Raw genomic sequence first — 25,075 nt, 5'->3', positions numbered from 1 at the left:
CTGTGACTCCAGGTGGGCCACCCCCCCCCCCCCATCCCATTAAGGATTAGGCAGCCACGGACGCAAGTCTTGCGGAATGATGATGAGATAAAACATACAGAAGTTTCAAAAGATGTCAAAATTTGCTTGACCAGTAACTGGGGGTAGTTTGAATCCTATATACCCTTTGCATTGGCAACCTTTGTTGATGAAACATGTACATGTAAAAGGCTATCATTGACTGAGAGTCGTGCACAGCACAAACTGTCGACACGGGTGCACCTTGGCATTTTTTGTAATCAATGGCCGCTTTTCCAACAGTGGCAATCCATCTATATTAAAAGCAATACCACAACAATTTTCAATAGTTCAATTTGCATCAGGGGATTAACAAATTTTCATTTGTTTTACCCATACACAGATGTGTGTTAAGTACGGTACATATTTATTCAGTACTTTTGGTTATGATAAGTTATAACATACCTCATCCGAGTCATCTAAAGGTTCGGGAGATCGAGAGCGATCCCTTGATCCTCTTTGGGTGGCTGGTTTATTCTGCATCCATTCTCGACATACTGGGTACAGCGCCGAGTAAGTCCTGAACTGTGCCAGGTCAACGCTGCGATCAAATACCTTCATCACGTAGGAATCTACAATAAAATAAAAAAAGGCCAAAGTGTTTCACACCACTTAAACGGTGTACATAAAGATATGAAACTACATGCCTGGAATTTCATTTTTGGGAGGGCAAGGCCAGTTTCATTTTGCAAGAGGCACTTCCATTGGAAAATCATAAAGTTGATCGGAAACTTTTGAAGGGGCACCGAGGCGAAGACCAGGGGCAACAAAGGCCACATGGACTCCATAGCATCTGTGTAATTCCAGACCCGAAACTACTTCTGGGGTCGATTCCACAAAGGCGCACTGAGATGAGTGGCCAATATTTCCACTCGTGGTTTGTATTGTGACCAGCGGTTGTGACATCACACTTTGCTTCCCAATTAAGATTGATTTACACTGAAGACTAATCTCAGCTCTCTGCCAAAATTGGCCACTGGGACACATTGCATGTCAACAAGGTGTACTCACCTACAGGTGATGTGTTGTGTAAAAGCACTGTACACTGTTGGTAATTACTCAAAATAATTGTCAGCATAACAACTTACTTGGTAATGAGTAATGGAGAGCTGTTGATTCAAATGCTCTCCATTGCTCATTAACAAGTAAGTTTTGATAGTATAAACAGATTTTTGAGAAAGAGGTAATATTTTGAACCAAAACCCTCTAGCTTTAATGTCACCAACTGGGCTATCTAGCCTTTGCACACATCATTGTGCCATCCCTAGGTAGCTAACGATTGTATTGTATGGCTTCTTCCCCCAACCCCCCCCCCCCCCTCGAACAAAGGTATTGCCAAAGTATGTAGGGAGACCACCAACATAGGACGCAACCTTAATTGGTAAAGCGCCGGCAGTGGACACTATTGGAAATTACTCCAAATAATTATTATCATTAAACCTTTCTTGATTACGAGTACTGGGGAGATAGCTTTTAAAACATTGTAAGAAACAGCTCCCTCTGAAGTGATGTAGTTTTCGAGAAAGAAGTAATTTTCCATGAATTTGATTTCAAGACCTTAGATATAGAATTTGAGGTCTCAAAATCAAGCATCTGCAAGCACACAACTTTGTGTGACCATGGTGCGACAAGGGTATTTTTTTCTTTCGTTAACATCTTGCAACTTCGACGACCGATTGAGATAAAAATTTTCACAGGTTTCTTATTGTATGCATATGTTGAGATACGTTAACTGTGAAGACTAGTCTTTGACAATTACTAATAGTATCAAGTGTATTGGATCAAATCCCGCTCCATAGAAAAATTTTCTTTTTTAACCCCAAATCATTTACAACTTTACCCAGTCAAATTTCCTTGTGGTTTAAAACTTGATAATTGTAATAATAGAACACAATTTTCTTCTCCCTGGGTTGTTACCAAAGTAGGACCCTACCTAGGTACATAAATTTGTGAAAAGACTTACGCTGTAGCCTGGCTGCATCTATGGTCTCATTGTCAAGGTTTTCTGAAGGAAGTTCCCTCTTTCTTCTCTTCCTTGATCTGTTGGGTCTCTTTGCTGGTGATGCAAGCTCAACATGCTCACTGTAGCAATCCAAAATGAGTGTAGAAAAAATGCACATTAGGGACTTGCATAAGAAACCCTTTCATTCAAGAACATTTAAGCCCGGTTCATACTGCCTACGAATGCCAATGCGATAACAATTTTGACGCCACAGGACAGTTTTCGCAGCGAAGGTTTCGCAGGAGTTGAGCACAAGTAACTGATGCAAAATATTTGTGGCGTAAAAATTTGTGTTCCATTCGCAATCGCATAAAATATGAATCAGGTTTTCGTCGACTCAAGTTTAACAAGTGCAAACCGATTTATAAGGTTGAGTATGTTCAAGATGTTAAAAGTTTAAAACAAGTTGAAAACACTTAAAAGCATCTTTGATTTCGCTGAAAAGAAACTATTTTTAAAGACTTTGTTTTTCTCTGAACTAATTTCAGCCCAGAACCTTTGTCTCGACATGATTTATTAACCACTGAAAGACTAGGACGACTCAGACATTGGTTCTCCACTCAATCAGACGAACTACAGACCGCAAGGAAAAAACCTTTGTTGCAATGAAAGTGGCCATATTGTAGGGTAGGCCATATATGCGTGTCTAAACACATTGAATGGTAACGTCATATTCGATACGGTCTGTTCTCCAACCAAAAATCTGTTCAGAGGAAAAATTCTTCCAAATGCAAAGGAAAGATAGAACATGGCGTTAAAGCCATTATACACTTTCGGCACAGAAAATAAAAAAAGTTCACAGATTTACAAATAACTTACAGGGTTTACAGAAGGTAATGGTGAAAGACTTCTCTTGAAATAATATTCCATGAAATGCTTTACTTTCGAGAAAACATTTAAACAATTATCAATTCTCGTTGTCGAGAATTACGGATTTATTTTAAAGACATGTCATGACACTCAAAACAACGAAAAATGCCCAATTGGCAAACACTGAGTGTTACCACCTAGGCCCAATTTCATAGCACTGCTTAAAGCCATTGGACACTTTCGGTAAACAGCATTGTCCAAGGCCCGCACTTCGTGTATCACAACATAAAATAACAAACCTGTGAAAATTTAGGCTCAATTAGTCATTGGAGTTGGGAGAAAATAACAGGGAAAACCCACCCTTGTTTCTGCACGTTTCGCCGTGTCATGACATGAGTTTAAAATAAATCCGTAATTCTCGATATCGAGAATTTATATTGTTTTAATGTTTTTTCAAAAAGTAAAGCATTTCATGGAATAACACTTCAGGAGAAGTCTTTCACCATTACCTTCTGTAAACCCTGGCCCTTATTTGTTAATCTGTGAACTTTTATTTTTTTTCTGTTCCGAAAGTGTCCAATGGCTAAGCAAATTTTCGTGCCTACTGTAGCAGAAAAATTTGCTAAGGTGCAAGCATGTTTCACAGGTTACCGGAAAGATTGGGTGGCCATAATGCGCGTTTACCATGGATTTGCTTTGTGATGTCATTTATTTTTGTGCGGTAAGCACCGGAAGGTTAGCATGCCTTTTCGTGTGTTTACGGTTAGCAGCGCTATGAAATGGAAATCACACAGTAAGCACAAAATCGGCCATTAAAGGGTCTGGGTACTTTTTGTAGGACAAAAAAACACAATGTCCACAGATTTACACTAAACTTACACAGTTTGAAGATAATGATAGTAGAAAGCTTCCCTGAAAATATTACGTGCTGAGGTGCTGTAGTTTTTGGGAAATGAGTAAAACAATGTCATGAAAATAATTTTCATCTCATGAGACGAATTTTTTTTTAATCATTTACAAACGTATTTTCATGACATTGTTTTACTCGTTTCTCAAAAACTACAGCACCTCAGTAAGTAATATTTGAAGGGAAGCTTTCCACTATCATTTTCTTCAAACCCTGTAAGTTTAATGTAAATCTGTGGACATTTTGAAAAAGTACCCGAATCCTTTAATGGTAAGCAAATTTTCGTGCTTACTGTAGCAAAAAAATTTGCTAAGGTGCAAGCGTATTTCACAGGTTAGCAGAAAGATTGGGTGGCCATGGATTTGCATTGTGACGTCATTTATTTTTGTGCGGTAAGCACCGGAAGGTTAGCATGCCTTTTCGTGTGTTTACGGTTAGCAGCGCTATGAAATGGAAATCGCACAGTAAGGACAAAATCGGCCGCTAAGCAGCTCTATGAAATTGGGCCCTGTAGACAAGTTAGACAACATCATCAAAGTATCCGATCTCACCTGTCTTCAACTTCTTTTTTGATGATTGGACCCAGTTCAATTTCATCTGGATGACTGTAAAAACAAATCAAAAATTAGGTGAGTGAGTATTGAGCAACACTATTTTGGCTTTCCTTCAACAGATGTGGGACACAAAGCCCAGTCTACATGTACTCTTATTAAACAACAGTAAGCAATGTTGAGCAGTAATATGTATTCTTAAATTTAATTGAATATTACCCCCCCCCTTCCCCTTAGTCGAAACAAAAAGAAACGGCTCAAGACAAAAATCATTAATAGAGTGTCACTGTTAACAAAAAAGTCTGTAACCATGTTACACTGGAATAATGGCACTTCCACCTTTTGATAATCCCTTGAGTTAAGGATTCAGGGGAGCTTTTGTGAACAGTATCCTTGGTGCAAGAGAAGTAGATCAAATAGAATGGCTCATTTAGTTTTGAGAAAACAACCAAATTGTTGTTTACCGGGAAGTCTGAATTCAGTAAAATGTCTGACATTGCTGAAAATGAAACAACATGTTTACATGGTCAAACAGTTTTGTCCTGCTGTGGAACAAAATTGGCAACTGCAATAAGTTATTTGACAAACATCCTAAATATTTTCCCAGAGCCCATGGAAGGCTTTGTGCTGCTTGTACAAAAAGCACCATCCATAAGGCCAAAAGGAGGCATACTGCTGTTCTTTGTGCTTAAAATCATGGGCATGCCATGACCCAAGCGTACCTGGTAGCTTTTCACATTATGCAAGGGGGTCTATTGTTTTCATAGATACCTTCAAAACACTGAACGCACCTCCGAACAATGCGCGTCAACCATTTCCTTTCATTGTGGGAGTCCAAGCTTTTGTGCATTTTGTGCTCATTTCTGACTCACAAAATGGCGGATATGATAGTGGCATGTTAGTGGGCTGCACGTTTTGCAAGGGGTCTACATGTATGACAGAGAGCTCGTTTTTTTGACGACGGATGGTTCTGCGACAGTAATAATTACATTTGGCGTCATCTGCGCATTTCTACAACAGTACTTGGGATGAATCTGCGTTGTGCTGAAAACGACAACATTTATACCGACGCAGAGCCATCCGTCGTCGCAAACCGCAAGCTCGCTAATAACAGTAGAAGCCCGGGCCCGACTTCCTAGGAAGTATGGCAATTTACCTCTCTTCTTCAGCTCTCTCCACTAGGTTCTGCAAGACACCCTCTAGCTTGCTACGGGGTCCCATCACATCTGGCTTCTCTTTCTCAAGATGCTGATGGTGTTTCCCTCTCATACTCATCTTGATGTCTCTCACCCTTTATAGTAGCAGTGAAGTTCTGTTCAAAAATAACATTGGCAAGATTGAAAATATAATTGGTCACAAATCTATACACAAACTTACGCTGCACTTTCACCAACATGGGGTATGTTCAGACAGCGTACTAACTCAGACCCGAACCGGTTTAACTTTTACGAGCAGCGGGGGGTGGTCGTAAAAATAAAAACCCATTGCGTTCAGACAGCACAGAGTTAAACCTGATCCGGTTTATTTCCGGTTTTAAGAGGTGAAAGTAGACGCGACCCCGTTACTCTAACATCCGGTTTTATTCATCAGATTCACGCACCAAGCATGCCGAGATACTGAGTGCCCTATGCCCTGGATGATCATCAGAACATATTATTGAATACAAATGGCTCAATCACACACGGAAAACAGTTTTACCGCTGGGAGGATATGGGCACTTAAAACAAACATGAACACGACTCAAATTTTTTTTTTTTTAACAAACAAAATATTAATACAAACCGCCGAGAAAACTCACCAAAATATTGTCCATATTCCATGAAACAGAACACGTTTCATTCTTGTGTTTTATACCACTGTTTCCGATTTAATAAATACTTTTAGTTTGTACTTCAATCGATTGGCAGTTGCGATCTCTCAAAAGCTGGTGCCGCGATTTTAATTCCGATTCGTTCATAAACACAACTACACACGTGCAAGTTACGTAAATACATGTACTTTGCAGTATTTTCCCAACTTCCCAACAACGTGGTGATATTGCTGGCATAGGGAATTTCCCCTACACACAGCCTCGCACCCACTGCAGTTCATTCTCCTAGATTGAAAGTACAGCACGCTAGTAACCCGAACCGGTCTAAGTGGACTTAGACCAACTTTAGTACGGCGTGTGAACGACCTCATGGACGCAGTTTCAGCTAGGCCCGTACCAGTTTTAGCCTAAACAGCATTATAAAAACTTGACTGAACACGGTGCGGGGGACTGCGGCGGGCGGACCATTAACATTTCCTGGGCCCAAATTTTTTCAAAAGTACGGAATTCTTATCATGAAACTTCCATAACTAGTATTGGGTATTTTGCCATTAATATTAATAAAAGCGTTCACAACAATTTGTTTTATTGTGTTAACACTGTGTAAGTGTAAGTACACGTACGTTTATTTTTCACCACTTGCTGACTCTTTTTATAATTACTATTAGTATTACTATTTATAGTCTTCGACTTCGAGGTGATACTGATAGTATGTAGGACTCAATAATACTTTTGTTAGTTAGTACTAAGTAGTAATAGTAATACTATCACTTTCACTGATACTATTAGATACTGATATTAATAGAGAGGATTATTGCTTGCAGCGAGTTTGTTTAGTCAATAAAGGGCCGGTGCCGAGTTTGTATCGTGCCGACATTCTTGGTGCCGATCGAGTGGGTGCCGAGTTTGCAAGGTGCCCCAAGTTTGCAAGGTGCCCCAAGTTTGCAGGTGCCGAGTTTGCGAGGTGCCGAAGTGGTGTCGCTGCCCTGCGTGCGTGTGCGGCGAAAAATGAAATAAACCAACGGAAACCAATTTGGCAATGTGGATGGATATTGAGGTAGAAATATAAAAATACTAACAAACAAACCTGTACACCTCATTCAAGCCTCTTTCACACGCAGAATTATCATCTATATACTTACCCCTAAAGGGTGTCCTTTCCCAAAACATTTACGATAGAATTAGAAATACTGCTGGCGGTGGTCGCAACAGAAAATTAAAAATGGGCCCGAATACTAGACTGGTTCTATCCAAACTCAAATGGTCTAAACTGTTCATTGAAGTACAGGTTTTAAACATTCATTTGCTGGTATTGATTAGTCTTGATTTTCAGACGTTCCTGGTTGTTTTTTTATACTTTGCCAAAAGAGGGCGCAATCATACACGAGAATCTCTGGTTCGCGCAATAACCCTTTTTAAGAGCGCTAGCCAATCTAATCATAGAATTTAGACGCATAATGGCCTACATAATTACAAAGTCAACATCTACACCATGGCAAAAATAATCGTGTAAAAATTACTTAGGACGTAGTCCAAACTCCAACACACAAATCGCTTTCAACTCACTCAAAGAAAACGTTTTATTATTATGAGTGATAAAACAAATTCGACTTTGACCGTCTATAGTGAGCACACTTTGTGTTGAAAGTGATTCGTTTGGACGCAATTTTATAACAAAATATATGTATAGGCCCTATACAACTTTAAGATGACAAAAGGTGCAACAAGCTAGTGACAACATTCTGTAACTATCACTGCAAGGATGCATTTTAATTCGACAAATATAAATAAATCACCTTTGTATTCGGTTGGAAATAATGGCAAAAGCAAAATGCTTATTTGAAACTAAATTTCTAGGGCTCACATCATTTAGCTACTAGGCGAAACATGAGTTGAGAACCATTGTAAGTATGTAAGCTGTATGAAATTTTGGTAGGCCTAACCTAAATCAGCCAAACAATAATTTATGTGCCTATAGTCAAGGCAGGAGCTTTATGGTAATATCGGGTGCTGGCGTTGGCGCATTATGAGCATCCGCCATATTATGCTATAGCCTATCATCCGTTCCTGGAATTATTGTTATGGAATACCAGCACAACCGGCCATTAACAAAGGGAATTTCCCTAACAATTACGGTACGTCACGCATCGATAATAATAGATGTTTTGATCGTCTGTAGCCCTACATAAAACGCGCACATCAACAATGCCGTTCTTAGTGATAAACCTATATAATGCAACGACAGCCAAAGCTTTTGCCAACCAAGGTTGCAAAAAAAATAAAAAATAAAAAATGAGAAGTCATAATTCAAAGTTAAAGACGACGGACACTATTGGCAACTGTCGAAGACTAGTCTTCACAGTTGGTGTATCTCAACATATGCATAAAGTAACAAACCTGTGAAAATTTGAGCTAAATCGGTCGTCGAAGTTGCGAGATAATAATGAAAGAAAAAACACCCTTGTTCTTACGAAGTTGGGTGCTTTCTGATGCTTGATTTCGATATCTAAACTTGAGGTCTCGAAATCAAATTCGTGGAAAATTACTTCTTTCTCAAAAACTACACTACTTCAGAGGGAGCCGTTTCTCACAATGTTTTATACTATTAACCTCTCCCTATTACTCGTCACCAAGAAAGGTTTATGCTAATAATTATTTTGAGTAATTACCAATAGTGTCCTCTGCGTTTAAGTAGTATCCAAATTTATTTTATAATAAATGTTGGTAAGTTTCCCAAAAAGTGTTGAGTTTGTTGGAAACGAAAGCAACCAATCATGGAACGTATTGGCCCTATTCACTTTTATAGTTCGCAGAAAAAGCTGATGGTTGTCACAACGATTGCATTTTTGTTAACAATAATCGGCAGTCCGTCCGTGCCAACCAGTGAGGTTGTTTACGAATAATCAACAATAGAAATCCGGGTTTATTGTTGTTTAGCATCACAGGGGAGGAGCGGGTTCTTTTCACAAGGAGGATGCGGTAACCAGGAGTTTACATTAACACATTTAAAGGCAGTGGACACTATTGGTAATAACATTGTCAAAGACTAGCCTTCACAGTTGGTGTTTCTCAACATATGCATAAAATAACGAACCTGTGAAAATTTGAGCTCAATCGGTCATCGAAGTTGCGAGATAATAATGAAAGAAGAAAACACCCTAGTCACACGAAGTTGTGTGCGTTTAGATGGTTGATTTCGAGACCTCAAGTTCTAAATCTGAGGTCCCGAAATCAAATTTGTGGAAAATTACTTCTTTCTCGAAAACTATGGCACTTCAGAGGGAGCCATTTCTCACAATATTTTATACCATCAACCTCTCCCCATTACTCGCCACCAAGAAAGGTTTTATACTAATAATTATTTTGAGTAATTACCAAAAGTGTCCACTGCCTTTAATAGGTGACAATGCTTATTTTATTTTTTATTTTTTGTAAAATCAATTTTTATGGTTATCACTTTGTGGCTTTGCATTTGATTCGAATGGGCTGATTCAGTTCATCAGATCCACCCCGTGACAAAACAGGGGGGGGGGGGGGGGAGGGGGAAAAAGGAAGAAGAAAATAAACGGTTGGTGTAGAGAGAACACATTTGCAAAAGTATCAATCTCAAACAGTCAATCCAATTATAACCAATCTATTTTTTAATCTCGGTGGAAAGATACCTCAATTTATGATAATTGTATTTATTTATTTATTTATTTATTTATTCAATTAATTAATTTCTTTATGTATTATAATGACTGTATGTAATGCACAGTTTTCATTTGCGTTCTAGCTATACAGCTTCATTTATTCAAGATACATACTCATACATCACCAGTGAAATATACAACACTTAATACAAAATATATACACTTGAAAGAGAAATAAAAATAAAAATTCACTAAATGAAAAAAAGAAAATGGAAATAACAATTGCAAAAAACATAGAAATTAAACCAGTTATAATAATAATATATAAATAAATATATATTTACCAAACAAGAAAATAAGTTTTTGGCAACAACATACACACCATACTCAACCCAAAAGGTTCGTTTTACTCTATGCTACAGAGGGTCAGATAATTATTGCAAATATCGAAGGTTCCTGCATTGGTCAGCTGGGTAAACAATTATTGACGACGTATAAACAGAAAAAGGTACTATATACAGAAACCCACACCCGGGCCCAATTTCATAGAGCTGCTTGTACATTAATTCTGCTTAGTGACACAAGCAGGATACTAAGTCCCGGATGCTATATTATTTTAGCTGGTAACCTTTTTTTCTGGTAAGCATCATTTTGTTTGCGCTTAGCTCGTTTTTTTGTGCTTAAAGACACTGGACACTATTGGTAATTGTCAAAGACTAGTCTTCGCACAGTTGGTGTTTCTCAACATATATATGCATAAAATAACAAACCTGTGAAAATTGAAGCTCAATCGGTCGTCAAAGTTGCGAGATATTAATGAAAGAATAAAACACCCTTGTCACACGAAGTTGTGTGCTTTCAGATGCTTGATTTCGAGACCTCAAATTCTTAATCTGAGGTCCCGAAATCAAATTCGCGGAAAGTTAATTCTTTCTAAAAAAAAACATCATATTCAGAGGGAGCTGTTTCTCACAATGTTTTATATTATCAACTTCTCCCCATTACTCGTAATCAAGAAAGGTTTTATGATAATATTTATTTTGAATAATTACCAATAGTGTCCACTGCCTTTAAGCAGCTCTATGAAATTGGACCCTGCTCATTTTATAGAATATTTAAAACTGTAGATTTTCATATTGACATAGAACAGTACACGTAATAAAACCTAAAAAGGGATAAAAATTGTTATTAGTAAAGTTAATAAGCAAAATCTTGTTTAAGATTTAAGAAGCCTCTTACAATTTCATGACATTATGTGCTCAAACTTCAGTGACAACAGAGAATAGTTGGTATAATTAGTGTTGTGCGTTCATAACTATCGTGCATTAATAACTGTTTAAAAACAGTACATTTTTGTACAAGTTGTTTTACAGTTTCCCCATGAATTCAAGAGTTGTAAATAAAGCAGCTGAACAAATTTTTTTTTCTATAGTCATCATCGATGATACCACTGAAAGGATGGTCACTGTCTGCCACACCATCATCTTTATGAGCTTCAAAGAGAGTAAACTCAGGCTTATAAAACAATCGTTTCGTTGTCTTCTAATTAATAATACCAACAACAATATTTGTTCTTTTCCTGATGATATTTATTAACACTCGAGGTGTTTTTTTCTAGTCGTCATCAATGATACCGTTGAATGGATGGTCACTATCTACCACACCATCATTTATATGTGCTTCGTAGTTCCATACAGCAGCCCCGATAACGATGAACATGAGAATGCCGATGATCATAGCGGCAATGGACAGGTACTTAGCTTTGCGGGACGCCTTGTTGGCAGACTTGCTTTGCCCCTGGCCGAACTTCTTATGTACCTAAATAAAACAGTAAACACTCACGAATTTAAAGGCATTGGACATTTTTTGTTATTGCTTAAATATTATTGTCAGCATAAAACTTACTTGGTAACGAGCAATGGAGAGCTGTTGATATAAAAAAAAAAAAAAAATTGAATAAATAGACAGTTTTTTTTCCAAACACTTACATCTCTTGATTTGACGATGGCAAATATTCCAACCGGAAAGAAGCAGCAAATGGTGCTGAATATAGCCAAGTACAAATAATCCCTGGGAGCTTTCTCTACTGGCGCTGGAGCTGTATTAACTGGAACAGCCGTCGGTGTGTTGAACTATAGAAAAGAATAAACAAAACTTGCTTATAAAGTTTATTGTATGAAGTGGTGTAACTGTAAAGACATCATCAACACATCAAAGGCATGTGCTTCGTTTTTGAAAAGGCATTGGCATTTTTTTTTCTTGATGCAGGGGCACCCCGTATAGGCCTATTATGAGAAAATTGTAAATTTCTAAACTGGAGCATTCAAGGGCACCAAGGCGATGGATATGGAGGCAATTGCCTTCGTTGCCTCCGTTAACTGTTATTATATCAGGCATCACCGTCCAGTTCAGAAAAATAGTTTGATGTCCTTCAACTTGCTCGAGAACAACCAAGATGAATAAACTCACGTAGTCAACTTGAACTTACCGCAACTGAAGTGAAACCTTGACCTTGTTCAACCGGTTGAAGTAGGACTGATGAGTACGGTGGCAGGCCGGCTGCTGCCGCCGGTGGCAGAACTACGGCTGCCGCACCATTCTCAACTGCAGGTTGTTGTTGTGCCTCCTCTTCCTTGCTCATTGGTTTCTCAGCTATTAAGTGCAAAGGCAAATAAACACTAATTATTTCATGTTTCAATGAACAGTATTTAGCCAGTCTATTTAGTTAACCGTTTTAACTCCAGGCATGTGCTATTCTCCGTTTGCTTATTAGTGTCCTTGTTATTTTGTTTTGTTCATATTTTCTGTGTATTTTTGTTTATGCTTATAAGTAATTTATTTATTTATTTATTTATTTATTTATTATTGACATCCAACAGCGGATAGCCGCCACTTACAGGAATCATTGAAAACTATGTATTAATATAAATATAAATATAAATTAACAAATAACACTAAAAATTACACAATATTGATAAAAACATTATTACATAATTTATTAATAATAATAATTATAACAGTCAGTGTACATAAATTTGAGTTTCAATTTGTGTAATTATTTTATAGAAAAGTTAATATTAAGTAAATTATAAAAAATAAAAATAAAACACCGAGAGCTGAGACTGTAGATTACAGATTGAAAGCATACTACTTTAGGGACACTTTTCTCGGTGGACCAAGTGAAACCAGTTTTTTTATTTTATATTATATAACTATTATATTGATTAGCAATTTTAATCGTTTTTAGATGCCCGCCTCCGCGCAAAAAAATAATTTGTATAAAAAGTAGCTTTTTTTAAAAACAAAACAAGCCAATGTGCGTGCTGCAGGCATAGGCCTAATCATGATGCATTTGCTAACTAAATAATGTTCTGTGATAATTTAACAATTATATAGTTAGTAATAATGATATAAAAAGGTTCTTACCAACGTGGATTGCATTAGCGCCAGTCATCTTGGAAGTAAATACAAGAGCCACAGATTATAGTCCAGTTCTTCTTCAGAGCAGCAGAATCTACAAATAATAATTTGACGCAGTGCTAAAACCTTTTATAGGCTGCGCGATGGTAAAAAAAAAAACCTGTCCACTTGCCGTTTCTGAGAACTGTCCAATCAGTTCAATAATAAATAGTACCGCCGACAATAATTTATGCATCACGTGGTCTAGAATACAATTTGCATATTAATACATAATGAGCTAGGTACAGTCTTGCTCACTGTCACTTGACATAGACCAACGGTCACATGTAAGTGCATATTTTTATACGAGCATGGCGTCATAGCACAACCGACTATAAAGCATCACATGGTTTACCATAAAATTTGCATACTAATATATAAAATTTGCATATTAATATATAATGAGCAAGGTGCAAGTCTTGCTCACTGCGCACATTGACACATAAACCAATGATCACATGTAGTGCTGCATTTATACGAGCATGACGTCATGCGGGTCCGAAAAGTCCGCCGTACAACCCGGATCTACAGAGAGATCAATAGCAATACTGACACAATGGGGACCCTAACAAATAAACCACATTGGACAATGGGGTCACTTGTATCAATGCCACGGTTAAATCATGGAGGAATAATTATTCCTCCATGGTTAAATATACTATTATTATTGTTTACCGGATTCTGGTTACTTAACAGAGAATTCCTACACAACATGGTTATTTGTATAACCATATAGGGGTAATGATAGGCCTAGACCAAAGCTAAAAAATTATAAAACGGTACTTTTATTTTGTGCCGCATGAACTGTTTTGATACTATTTTCATGGAATTCACTGTACGTTCTAACAAAACCAACAAACATCTCTTGCTGCGAATTCATCTATTTTTATGGGATTATTATTTACACCACATTTGGCAGTGCATAAAATCAATCGGGAGACGTCACAAAATGAGCCGCAATATTTATGTTTTCAAACATAAGTAATTGGTAAAAAAAAAAAAAAACAGTTTCTCCCGTTCAACAGATTTTGCGCTATTATGAATGTTAACTATTATATAAATCAAAACTAACCGTGATTCTGACTCATGCGAAATCGAAAGCTCACCATCAACTGTAATTAAATTCACTTGTGCAGTGTTCTTCATTGTCAAAATATAGATCTGTCAGCTATTATGCCTATTTCTGCTGTTTTGGAAATACAATTAAAATAGCAATGCTTCTCTGTGAGTTAATTTCACATTATCTACTTTCCCTACAGGGAAAGTACTGAGTACAGGCACACATCGGTGCGTGTATGGGTAAAACAGTTCTAATAATATTCTCTATCCCCGATGCAAATTATCCGTCTATTAAAATTAAAAATACTTATTAAAAAGAAAATAAAACCATCAAAACAAATTGTTTATTATTTTAACCTAACATTTCCAACAATCTCCTGGTAGTATTGAAACATGCCAGAGACAGCACCCGCTTCATGTATTGTGCTGGCAATAAGAAACGGTTGCTATTGCCTTGGTAATATTTATAAGTAGGCCTACGCGCATAGCGCAAACCATTTATGATGTAAAAGGGAATTTCTCTAAAAATTACGGCAATAACAAATTATGCTATCGATGCCATTGTATTGATCACCTGCTATGCTTAAAATACCTAGCCTTCGCACGTACGAGCACACACAACATAAAAGGTGTTTCTGGATAATCAGGATTTCTACTGTATGAGTGGCACAGAACGGTTACAAGGGGCGGGAATCCATTGTTTTGCATCGGGGGAAATGGGGCGGGTTGACGGGGCAGAGAATGCGGATAATATAAACTGCATGAATGCTGCATTATGTTCAGGCTTAAAGGCACTTGACACTATATTGGTAATTACTCAAAATAGTTCGTAGCAGAAAAAAACTTACTAAAACAAGCAATGGGGAGCTGTTGATCACTGTGAGACACGGCTCCCTCTGAACTGAAGTAACATACTTTTTGAGCAAGAGGTTATTTCTCACTCGAGTATTAAAAGACTATAGGCGTCTGATCTGAAAGCACCCCTTTTGTATAACAATGGTGTATTTCTTCTTTTATTATTCTCTTGCAACTGACGATGACCAATTGAGTCTAATAATGATCACAGATTTGTAATTTCATACATATTGGGACACTGATGTCCACACCAATGACCAAAGGTGTAAACCCTCGATACGATATGCAATAAACATACATTGCGAAAAAAAAAAGAATTTCAAGAATTACCCCAAGGAGGAATATGTACAAAAACAAACAGCCTTAGTGGGGATTGCCAAAAAGCAAACCTAACTCAAAAAATCACCGTATTCACTATTTGGTTATGGATAGGCGTTTTCAAACAAACAATGTTCTGTCTCAAACTCAAGTACGGTTTCCGCCCATCACAAAACTTACTATTTCGTGAAAGAAAACGGTTATCCAAACAAATATCAATTAGTTCAAGCTCAAAGGTTCCATTCAAGTCTTTAAACTACTGGAAAAATTTGTTTCCTTATTTAATATGATTGGTTGTATTCATGTATTTATTTATTTAATATTATTATTTATTTGTATAAAATATGAAGGCCTGCATGTTTGCATAAATTGTCTTTTATTGGCGCTGAAGATATTCAGTTTTTTTTTTCTCGAGATACTCACAGTAAATGAACAATAAATAAACAGTTAAAAAAAATGAGTAAAAAACTCTGCATGGGGTAGATTCAATGTCCAGGAACAGACAAATATGAAACAGTCGTCAGACATAAGCACTTCTATCAGACATAAAACAGTCGTAGAGAAATTCCTCACCATGAACACGATTGACGTCACACATTAAACAACACGGCGTCTGAATCTCGCACTTAACTTCTGGCCCGAAGCAAATGTTCAGACAAAATGCCGTCTACATGTCTAAAATCGCAAAAAATCTGCAATCGACAAGTTTCGTAGATGATATGAGGCATTTTTGTATCCACTAGCCGTTTTCTAAGCTACATTTCACTACGAAGGAGGTAAAAACACTTACCGAAAATGGGTGGTTCGGCGTCAACAACAGAGCGACCAGCACCGCAGGATCGGAAGGTGTCAACACGATCCAAAATGGACGACAGAATTGAGGCCGACAACGAACGTGTGTCTAGATTGGTACAAACGATGACTGCACACCCTAAGAAAAGACAATATGGACCGTTAATGAGTCAGGGCACTGGTGAAGAGTTTGATGGATATAAGGTTTGACGGAGCTCCTTATTCTTATTATATAAGTCCTTTCTCTTCGACGACGACATAATTAATTATGACCTAAATTTAAATTAAAAACAAAATTCAATTTGAATTGAGTAATTTATCATCATCATCATCATCATCACAACAGTCAACACAATCATCATCAATGTCAATAATATGGAATAATAATTAATATCATTTCTTATTTCAGTTGACATTATTTAATTATACAATTTTATATTATCTAAACCCAGTTAAAAATGTTGTCATTATCTTCGTCCTTCGGATGGGACTGAAAGCCGTTGGTCCCATGTGTTAACTAACGCATGTAAAAGAACCCAGTGCACTTCGGATGGGATGTAAAGCCGTTGGTGTGTAACGCATGTAAAAGAACCCAGTGCACTTAATGAAAAGAGAAGGGGTTCGCCCAGGTGCTAAATAATTGAGTTTCAGAATTCATCACTGCAATAACCATGGAGGTAGAAATAACATATCTTTCTGAAAGTTTGTACATAATAATACTCGGCGTAACGAACGCCTTGAGTACCTTGTTTGGTGGATACGTACACTATAAGACATTGATATTAATATTATTATTATTACTTACTACTAGTACTACTACAGGCCTACTTACTACTACTACTAGCGCCCCAGGGAAAACCAGTCCCGATGTTGCAATTACGAACATTTAAAATACATTGAAATGTTTTAAATTCAATGACCAGGGGGCAATGGAGGCAATCACCCTGTAAAAGTATAGACGATGTGACCTCTGACGTCACACGAAAACCATAACATGATTCGCGCGCATACCGCCAGGCAAAACCTTTGTGTTTTGGCAGCCAGCTAGAAAGTGTACGCAATCTTACTATGACTATGCAACTCAGTGCCCGGCAAAACATGACGTATATAGTGTTTTGTCAACAGAGGGCGGTTTGAATGTAAACATAGGTCACATCGTCTATATTAGGCCTGAAATAAGCAACAGTTAGGGGGGGGGGGGCTATCAGATGAAATAAAAATAAAATTGCTCAATTTATCAATCATCTGTATGTATTTGAACAGGACAGTGTATACATCCTGAAGCAACTTTACAAGAAAATGGACCCAGCTGTGATGAAGACACTCGGAGATGCCAAGGGAGAGGTGAAACTTTCCCTCAAGTATGACAAACATAGAGAGCTTCTTATGGTGAAGGTGATCAGTGCAAGGGACCTCAGCGCTAAGGATCTACGAGGCAAAGCGTCAGATCCTTATGTCAGGGTGAGTTGGTGGACAATTCAAGGCTAAGGTTTTCTACTTGCTAAATTACGAGGGAAAATCCAGCTCTGAATTAGTATCATTGGGGCTGTGATTCTTGGCTATACGGCAGTTGCAGGTTGTTTGTTTTCTGATTGACACCTCAAAAAAAAAAAAGATATTGAAAACCAAAAGAAGACTGCCAACATTTGAGCTAAATATTTCATGGATGGTAGAGTGTCGGCATGAAATCTGTGGGTCTCAGGTTCAAGTGCTGCTCTAGTCAATTTCTCTTTAAACAAAAAAAGTTCCCCAGTCAGTTTCTTTTGTGGGTTATTACATAATCCTTACAAACCACCCAAATTTTCATGGCCACCTGAATTAATGCTCTTGTACCATGTACACCTTAAATCATGTTTTTGTTTACTGAAATGTTGATTTTTGTTCCAGTAAATTGTATTTTCAGACAAAGGAGGGTGTTATTTTTACAGCGTAACAGTTTGCAAATACGGTTTCCCGGGGAGCCCTGTTAAATGTACATGACTGCAATATGAGGTTCTTTGACTAATATTTATTAGAACTATCTTGCAACAAATCTATTAACAATAACAAGTTTCAGTTTAGAACTTAGTCAAGTAGATTTATGGAACTAAATCGACCATGTTTCTTTTGCAGTTGGATCTAATCCCTGATGACAGTAGTAATGGATCTAAGATGACCAGCTACGTGCAGAGATCGTTAAATCCCAGCTTTAATGAAATCTTCACCTTCACTGTGGCAGAGAAAGACATTGTCAACAGCTTACTACGCATTCAGGTTTGAAGTATATCAATGAGCACTTCAGAATGGACCAGCTAATAATTAGTGGCCAAGCGGTCTACAGTAGTTTACAGTACCCAAGCTCTGGTGTTGTCAGCAGCAGAGTGTGGTCCGATTTCCAGTCTATGACACTTGTGCATAACAAGCCACAACCACAAGTTGGGAAGGTAGTGCATTCTGTCTACCAGCTAGGCACTGATCGGATGATACCCATACAGGCTCTACATCCTTACGAACTGTGAAGGGGGATTAACCGTGTTCCAGCCCCAGGAGTAGTTGGCATACTTACATGTGTAACACAGAAATCAAAGACTGTTAAAAAATAACGAGTCAACAGAGTTCCAGTGGTCAGAGGGGTTTGAGGGAAATCCAAGTCAAAAACAACAACATATCCCAGTCAACATAATGTAAATGCCAAAAGCTCTCAGTCCGCTACGAGCAGTCTATCATTCTACTTTACAGGCAATAGTGGCAGCCTCAAAAACCTGTATAAAACACTGGCGCCTCTGTAGATCATACAATCTCTATCTCTCACTCAGTCATGTCATCACGATCATGATCAAAAATGGCACTCCCACAAATCCCTTGAGAGGCCATTTCAGACACTGCAACAAAAGGGATTTTTTACAGACACACTGTGTCACTCCATCTTGATGGGAACAATTATAAATACAAACTTAAATGCCCTCTCTCAGACCCATTTATGCTTTCCTAATTTCGCCCTACCACAGGTTTTGAGTCATGACCACCTCGGCAAAGATGACTTCATGGGCGAGAACATTATTGAGCTGGGTATGATCAACTGGAATGATATTACCACCCGCTGGTTTGAGCTCCAAGCAGAGGTAATGTAAACAAATAAATAAGTGAGACAAATCTATTGGGGTCTTCTGGCTGAGCGGCCATACACACATGACCCAAGCCCAGGGACCAATTTCATAGAGCTGTAAGCAGAAAATATTGCTTAGCAAATTTTCTCTGCTAGGCAAAAACTGAGGTGTAGAGACATATCCATGCCATCATTTCTGATCTAAAAACGCACTCAACTTGCAAGGCTGGTGTGTGACGTTTGATTTTACCGAGGTCCATAGAGGTGAAAGGCAGGGTAAGAAACCACAGAGCCAACCTGATCAAGCACGTACAGTAATATTAACTAGTTCTTATAGCGTATTTCATAATAAACATCCCAATGCGCTTTACATTAGTGGGCCAATAAAATTCCTTTAATCTTTCTTACATGTGTAGCTCCCTGGGAGTAACCTTGGCAACCCTTGCGCTCCAAAGGCTTTTTACTTCACAATCCTGACAATATCAGCCTCTACCTTCGCAGGTACCCATATTCATACCCCCTGGGAGAAGAGAAGCAATTGTAGTAAAGTATCTCGCTCCGGGACCCGAACCCACACTCCTGTGACTTAACTACTAGAACCTTGAATTCGATGCTCTAAGTCTAAACCACTCGGCCATGACACCGCTATGTATTGCTCTTGTCCCTTCCCCAGACTGACCTTGACATCAGTGGTGACCTTGAGATTAGTCTTTCTTACAAGCTGCCGGAAACCCTACTAGTCTCAATTCATAGAGCTTATGACCTGGTGTGTAGAGACAAGAATAAACAGCCCAATCCATATGTGAAGGTAAGCATCAGTTATCAGGGTTATGATTTCCCCCAACCCCAACTTTTTTTTCAAAGATTAAAGTGATAAGAAAATGAAGATAAAACCATATGGAACACCCCAGATTGCAGATTAGGGCTTTCAAAACCTAAGAAAAATCGATGTATTGCACGCTGCGCATATGGAAGCTTTAGCACGCAAGCTTTCAAGCTTTGCGCTCGCAAGCTTTCACCCTTTGTGCTCATAGTTCAGTTTTTTTTAAATAGCCTATCATTTCCCTATCATTTCTCACAAATTTAGGATACAACCTGGGAAGCGACAGCCACATGATCTGGATGCGACTTTTTATTTTAAATACAAGAAAATAACCACAAGGGAAACTGAGGTATATTTTTGAACTTAATTTCTTTAGTACATGTACGTGTCATCTTTTTGCAGGTTATCCTTCCAGGAATTCCTAAAGTAGAAGAGACCAAGGTTCAGCGAGAAACACTCAACCCAGAATGGGAAGAAATATTTGAGTACAACGTCCCCCGGGAGGAGCTGCAAGACAGGTAATTCAAGGGGCTAAACTCAGACAATAGTTTTTTTTTTTAGTTTTTTTTATGGATACTGCAACAACACCCGGGCTCAAATTATGGGGGTAGGGGGGGGGACCATGACAAGACCGCAGGGCTTGTAGCTCAAAACTATGACTGGACTAGAAAATTTGTTGCAAGATTGGAATCAAAATGAGGCGGAAAAAACTGTCTACACTTTTTCACATTATTTTACATTGGAGCAAGCTCCGAGAGAAGATTCCTCTAATTCTTGTCTTTCAGGTTTGTTTTTCTCAAAAAGAATTTAGAGATACTTGTAATTCTCAGTTTAAATTAGAAAAAACCCAAGAGAGGTATTGTTGTTCACAAACACAAGACAGACAAACTTGTATGGTCAATAGTTTACTGGCCTGATGCTTAAATCACAGGCCTCAGGCCTGCGGTCCAGTGTAAATTTACAGCCCTGTGCTGAACACCCCTTAAAGACAGTGGACACTTTTGGTAATTGTCAAAGGCTAGCCTTCACAGTTGGTGTATTTCAACAAATGCAAAAAATAAAAAACCTGTGAAAATCTGAGCTCAATCGGTCATCGAAGTTGCGATTTAGAAATAAAAGAATAAACACCCTTGTCACACGAAGTTGTGTGCTTTCTGATGCTTGATTTCGAGACCTCGAGTTCAAAACTTGAGGTCTCGAAATCAAATTCGTGGAAAATGATTTCTTTCTCGAAAGCTATGTCACTTCAGTAGGAGCTGTTTCTCACAATGTTTTATACTATCAACCTCTCCCCATAACTCGTAATCAAGAAAGGTTTTATGATGATAATTATTAGTTTGTTATTTTATGCATATGTTGAGATACACCGACTGTGAAGGCTAGTCTTTAACAATTACCAATAGTGTCCACTGCCTTTAAGTCTGGTGCGCTTGACCACTCGGCCATGACACACCAGACCTGCACCAAACATTCTTTTCTCAGAGGTGGGGCGAAGAAATAAAGAGTTCCAGCTAGGGTTGAGTACTGTCGTTCACAGAACTTAATAACAGTAAGCACCATTTTTCAAAAGGTAAAAAAACAGGGCCCTATTTCACAAAATGGAAAATACTGTTCGACAAATTTCTTTGCTAAGCTAAGCAAAAATTTAGTTGGGCACCATCCCTAACAATGCAAACTTAAATGTAATTTGGGCTGGTAACCTGATTCTGCTAAGCAAGACTATTCTGTGTGTAGCAAGTTTTTTGTGCTTAAAGGATTAATGTAATTGGACCCACTCTGTAGAAAGCCCCCTGTTAAACAATTCTATTCTGTGTTTAGCGAGTTTTTGTGCTTACAGGCTTTATGAAATTGGGCCCAGTTCTGTAGCAAGCCCCTTCTCTCCCTCTCTCTCAATACAAGAAACAGCTACTAATCTTCAATATTAACAAAACACTCTCTTATTGCTCTGATCTACACTAGGTATATTGTCTTGCATGTGCTTGACAAAGCATTCCTGGGCAACACAGAGGCTATGGGACAGGTGTTTATTGACCTGACCAACCTGGATATTGAAGAAGGTTACACCGGAAAGTTTCCCCTTGCCGACCTGGTAAGAATCTTAAGCCTGGTTCATATACTTCCAGTTTTTATGTCTCAAATTTGCAACGGATAGTTTGCATCAGTGCTGATTTCCTGCAAAACCTTCCCTGTGAAAACAGCCCTGTGATTTCAGAATTTGTATCGCATTCGCAGGAAGTATGAACTGGGTTTTTAATGCACTGTACTTTGTACGACATGAGGGGAGTGTTTGAAACGTGTTACAGTATGTGTGTGATTCTGTAGCTTCGTGAAATTTTGATTTGATTTGATATGGTTTATAATAATTCAAAAAACATCGCAGCCAAACGCCTTATTGCAGTCAAATTACAAAGAGAAAAAATATACAAATTGCCAAGAGTTAAAAATACAAGAACAAAAACTCAAATGATGAGACACCAATCTTAAAAAACAAGTTTTACAAAGATGATTAAAAACTGCTTACAAAATTGGCCCGGTGTAGTGAAGTCAAGGCTTAACTTAATGATGGCAATAGACCCATTGAGTATGACGTCACCACAAGACCCAAACATCGCCCTCACTGAGGTAACCAAGACCTATCATTGTCTGAAAGTTGTGCAAAGCTCAATGTGTGAAGAAAACATCGTAGAAGAAAACAAACACTTTATCCCTCATCAAATGTATGTGAGACTTTAGGCTAAATACGTGAGAATTTGTAAAGTGAAAGAAAGCCACGGTTATGTGATTAGATTTTTTTGTTTTCCCTCCAGAAAAACTCAGACAGGGTGCGGACCAAGTGGTCTCAGACTGCCACTGTGCAGGAGTTCAGGGAATCCATGTACGCCCATGCTGCCTACAAGTATCCTAAGTTAATCTTCCAGAACCACCATGGAAACAAGGTAAGTCTATCATTAGGCCTATTGTTACATTTACACTAGATTGTACATCCATGAGTAAAATTAGACATCTGACATCAAACTTTGAGGCTCGTGAATAACGCCAGAGAAGGCCTCTAGTCTAGGTCAATCCACATTCACCTTTCACCTACATGTGCATTCATGGACACTGCATGCAAATGACCGTAAGTGAGCTCTCCATAATTATCTGTGGTTTGATTGGTCCTCGGTGATATTTGTCAGCTGCACACACATCACCTCGGACCAATCAAAACCTGGATATTTAAAGCTTACTGCCAGTTTATCCGAGGACATCATTGTATCCAATGAAATTACTGGTTTTGAAAAGCAAGTGTACCTGTCTATATCCTTGGGAATAAAGACAGGGGACCAATCTTCATTCACACACATATATACATGCGCCCTCCAGAGTTATTACCCTCTCTAATGTTACGTGTACTTTTCTAAACCAGATGACTGGCACTGCAGGCAGGTGTTCATGTGAATAAATCTCTCAAAGTTCGTCTCTTGGTGCCCCTTGAAATGTTTTTAATATTCCGGTCAACTACGTATGGGAACAAGGGGATGGGTTGGGTTGGGTACTATTTGTGCCAGCCAATGTGAGGCTTTGAGACCAGTTTGAGTGCACACAATGGTTCACTAATTTTGACTCGAACCCAAGGCTAGTCGACCATTGGTTGACTACAGTGGTCGACCATTTGGAACCAGCTTTTTTACTATGATTTCTTTCGATTTCTTTTGTGGGAAGCACACAAGGGGGACCAGTTAAAAAAACTAAAATGCTGATGGCAGTACCGATGGTTGACAAGACTTTCTTATGAGTCGTTCGAGTGAGTAAGTCACTGTACGTTGCTAATCAGTGGTCAATCACGGGTTGACTGACTAAACAAGCTCACTGGATCTTACTCAAAGTGGTACCAGTTCTACCTGAGGCCAGGCCTAGAATTACATGCAGGCCACGGAGGACATGGCCCTCGTTGCCCCTGGTCTTGGGACTCTTGGCCTTGGTGCAAAGTGAAAATAGCCTTGCCCTTACAACATGTTCAAAGATAAAAATCCAGGCCTGACAAGCTATACATGTACTTGTACAACCGTTTGTAACTGCCCTGCAGCCAGGGATCACACCCAAGTTTACATCACAGTTGATTATTCACGTCTTATTTTGATCTATTATATACGTTCAGGTTTTGACCGTCCACAGTCGTAAAGCAGGCTCATCAGCCAAGATCAGGATACTGAATGGAATACCGATGTAGGGGAGGTCTTGAGACGAAGGTGAAAAGGAAGATGACATGAGATGGGAGACAACAGGAGAAAGCATCTGAACTAAACCAAAACCTTATCAGAAATCTAAAATAAGTAACTTATATTTATAGGACGTTTTAGTTCAGGCCTGATATCCTTCCTACTTAAGTCTGATTTCAAACTTTTATGGCCTAGGATATTAAAGTCAACACCATGTGAATTTGTAGGTCAGGCCTTGTACTCAAATGAAATGTTCCTATTTTATTCCAAGTACTATCCTAATCGTAATAGTTGAAGAATGTGGAAGTTTTAAATGCTAGAATGATAGATGTAGAAAGCCGACTGGTACGCAACTTGGGAGACAATGTAAAACAAAAGACAACTCACAGTGTAGATTATACAACAAGAAGACCATAGAACATTTAACCTTGAATATAGAAAGAGTGACCTTGTACATTCCAAGGCCTTTCCTGGCAGGCAAGACACTACACTGATCATGGGGAATTTTACAGCTTGTTTGATAGTAAGTTCATAATAGCTACAAAAATACAAACTGTACAAGTTTTGAGATGTGCCTTCTTTGTTTATAACAAAACTGGGTAAAACTTGTACAGTGCAATCTCTATGAAAATGGAATATTGTATGTTTTCTTCCACTGAGCTGTGTACAAACAAGACGTTACAGTATTGTTTGAAGCTTTGCATGGACTGGATACG

The 25,075-nt window shown here is 38.4% G+C and overlaps 3 protein-coding genes across 5 annotated transcripts in view; 1 reads left to right on the top strand and 2 right to left on the bottom strand.

Annotated features, from left to right (window-relative positions):
• The window catches only part of LOC117306922 (protein lin-37 homolog), a 26,601-nt gene extending 10,272 nt beyond the window's left edge, over positions 1–16,329 (bottom strand). Inside the window, exons 1-5 of one of the 3 annotated variants that reach the window (XM_033791500.1) lie at positions 16,251–16,329; positions 5,484–5,639; positions 4,328–4,381; positions 2,021–2,139; positions 463–629 (exon numbers count right to left, since the gene is read on the bottom strand). In XM_033791500.1, the coding sequence (XP_033647391.1) occupies positions 463–629; positions 2,021–2,139; positions 4,328–4,381; positions 5,484–5,602 (459 nt within the window). In that variant the 5' untranslated portion in view covers positions 5,603–5,639; positions 16,251–16,329. Of the gene's footprint in view, positions 1–462; positions 630–2,020; positions 2,140–4,327; positions 4,382–5,483; positions 5,640–7,216; positions 7,259–7,279; positions 7,371–16,250 lie in introns of those variants that run through there. The other 2 variants (XM_033791499.1, XM_033791501.1) reach the window with 2 other exon arrangements.
• Positions 10,965–13,316, bottom strand: LOC117306923 (proline-rich transmembrane protein 1-like). Its single transcript, XM_033791502.1, has 4 exons — positions 13,196–13,316; positions 12,258–12,421; positions 11,758–11,901; positions 10,965–11,587 (listed from the first exon to the last, which is right to left on the bottom strand). The coding sequence occupies exons 1-4, from the start codon at positions 13,221–13,223 to the stop codon at positions 11,384–11,386; spliced, it is 540 nt and encodes a 179-aa protein (XP_033647393.1). The 5' UTR covers positions 13,224–13,316; the 3' UTR covers positions 10,965–11,383.
• On the top strand, positions 16,075–25,075 carry LOC117306921 (synaptotagmin-6-like). Its single transcript, XM_033791498.1, has 9 exons — positions 16,075–16,456; positions 17,516–17,713; positions 18,365–18,505; positions 19,240–19,353; positions 20,011–20,145; positions 20,563–20,678; positions 22,120–22,249; positions 22,968–23,096; positions 24,299–25,075. The coding sequence occupies exons 1-9, from the start codon at positions 16,256–16,258 to the stop codon at positions 24,368–24,370; spliced, it is 1,236 nt and encodes a 411-aa protein (XP_033647389.1). The 5' UTR covers positions 16,075–16,255; the 3' UTR covers positions 24,371–25,075.

Source organism: Asterias rubens, chromosome 2 (genome assembly GCF_902459465.1).
Source record: "Asterias rubens chromosome 2, eAstRub1.3, whole genome shotgun sequence".
Taxonomy (NCBI): domain Eukaryota; kingdom Metazoa; phylum Echinodermata; class Asteroidea; order Forcipulatida; family Asteriidae; genus Asterias; species Asterias rubens.
The sequence above is the reverse complement of the archived record's forward strand: the minus strand, read 5'-3'. Positions and strand labels throughout refer to the sequence as shown.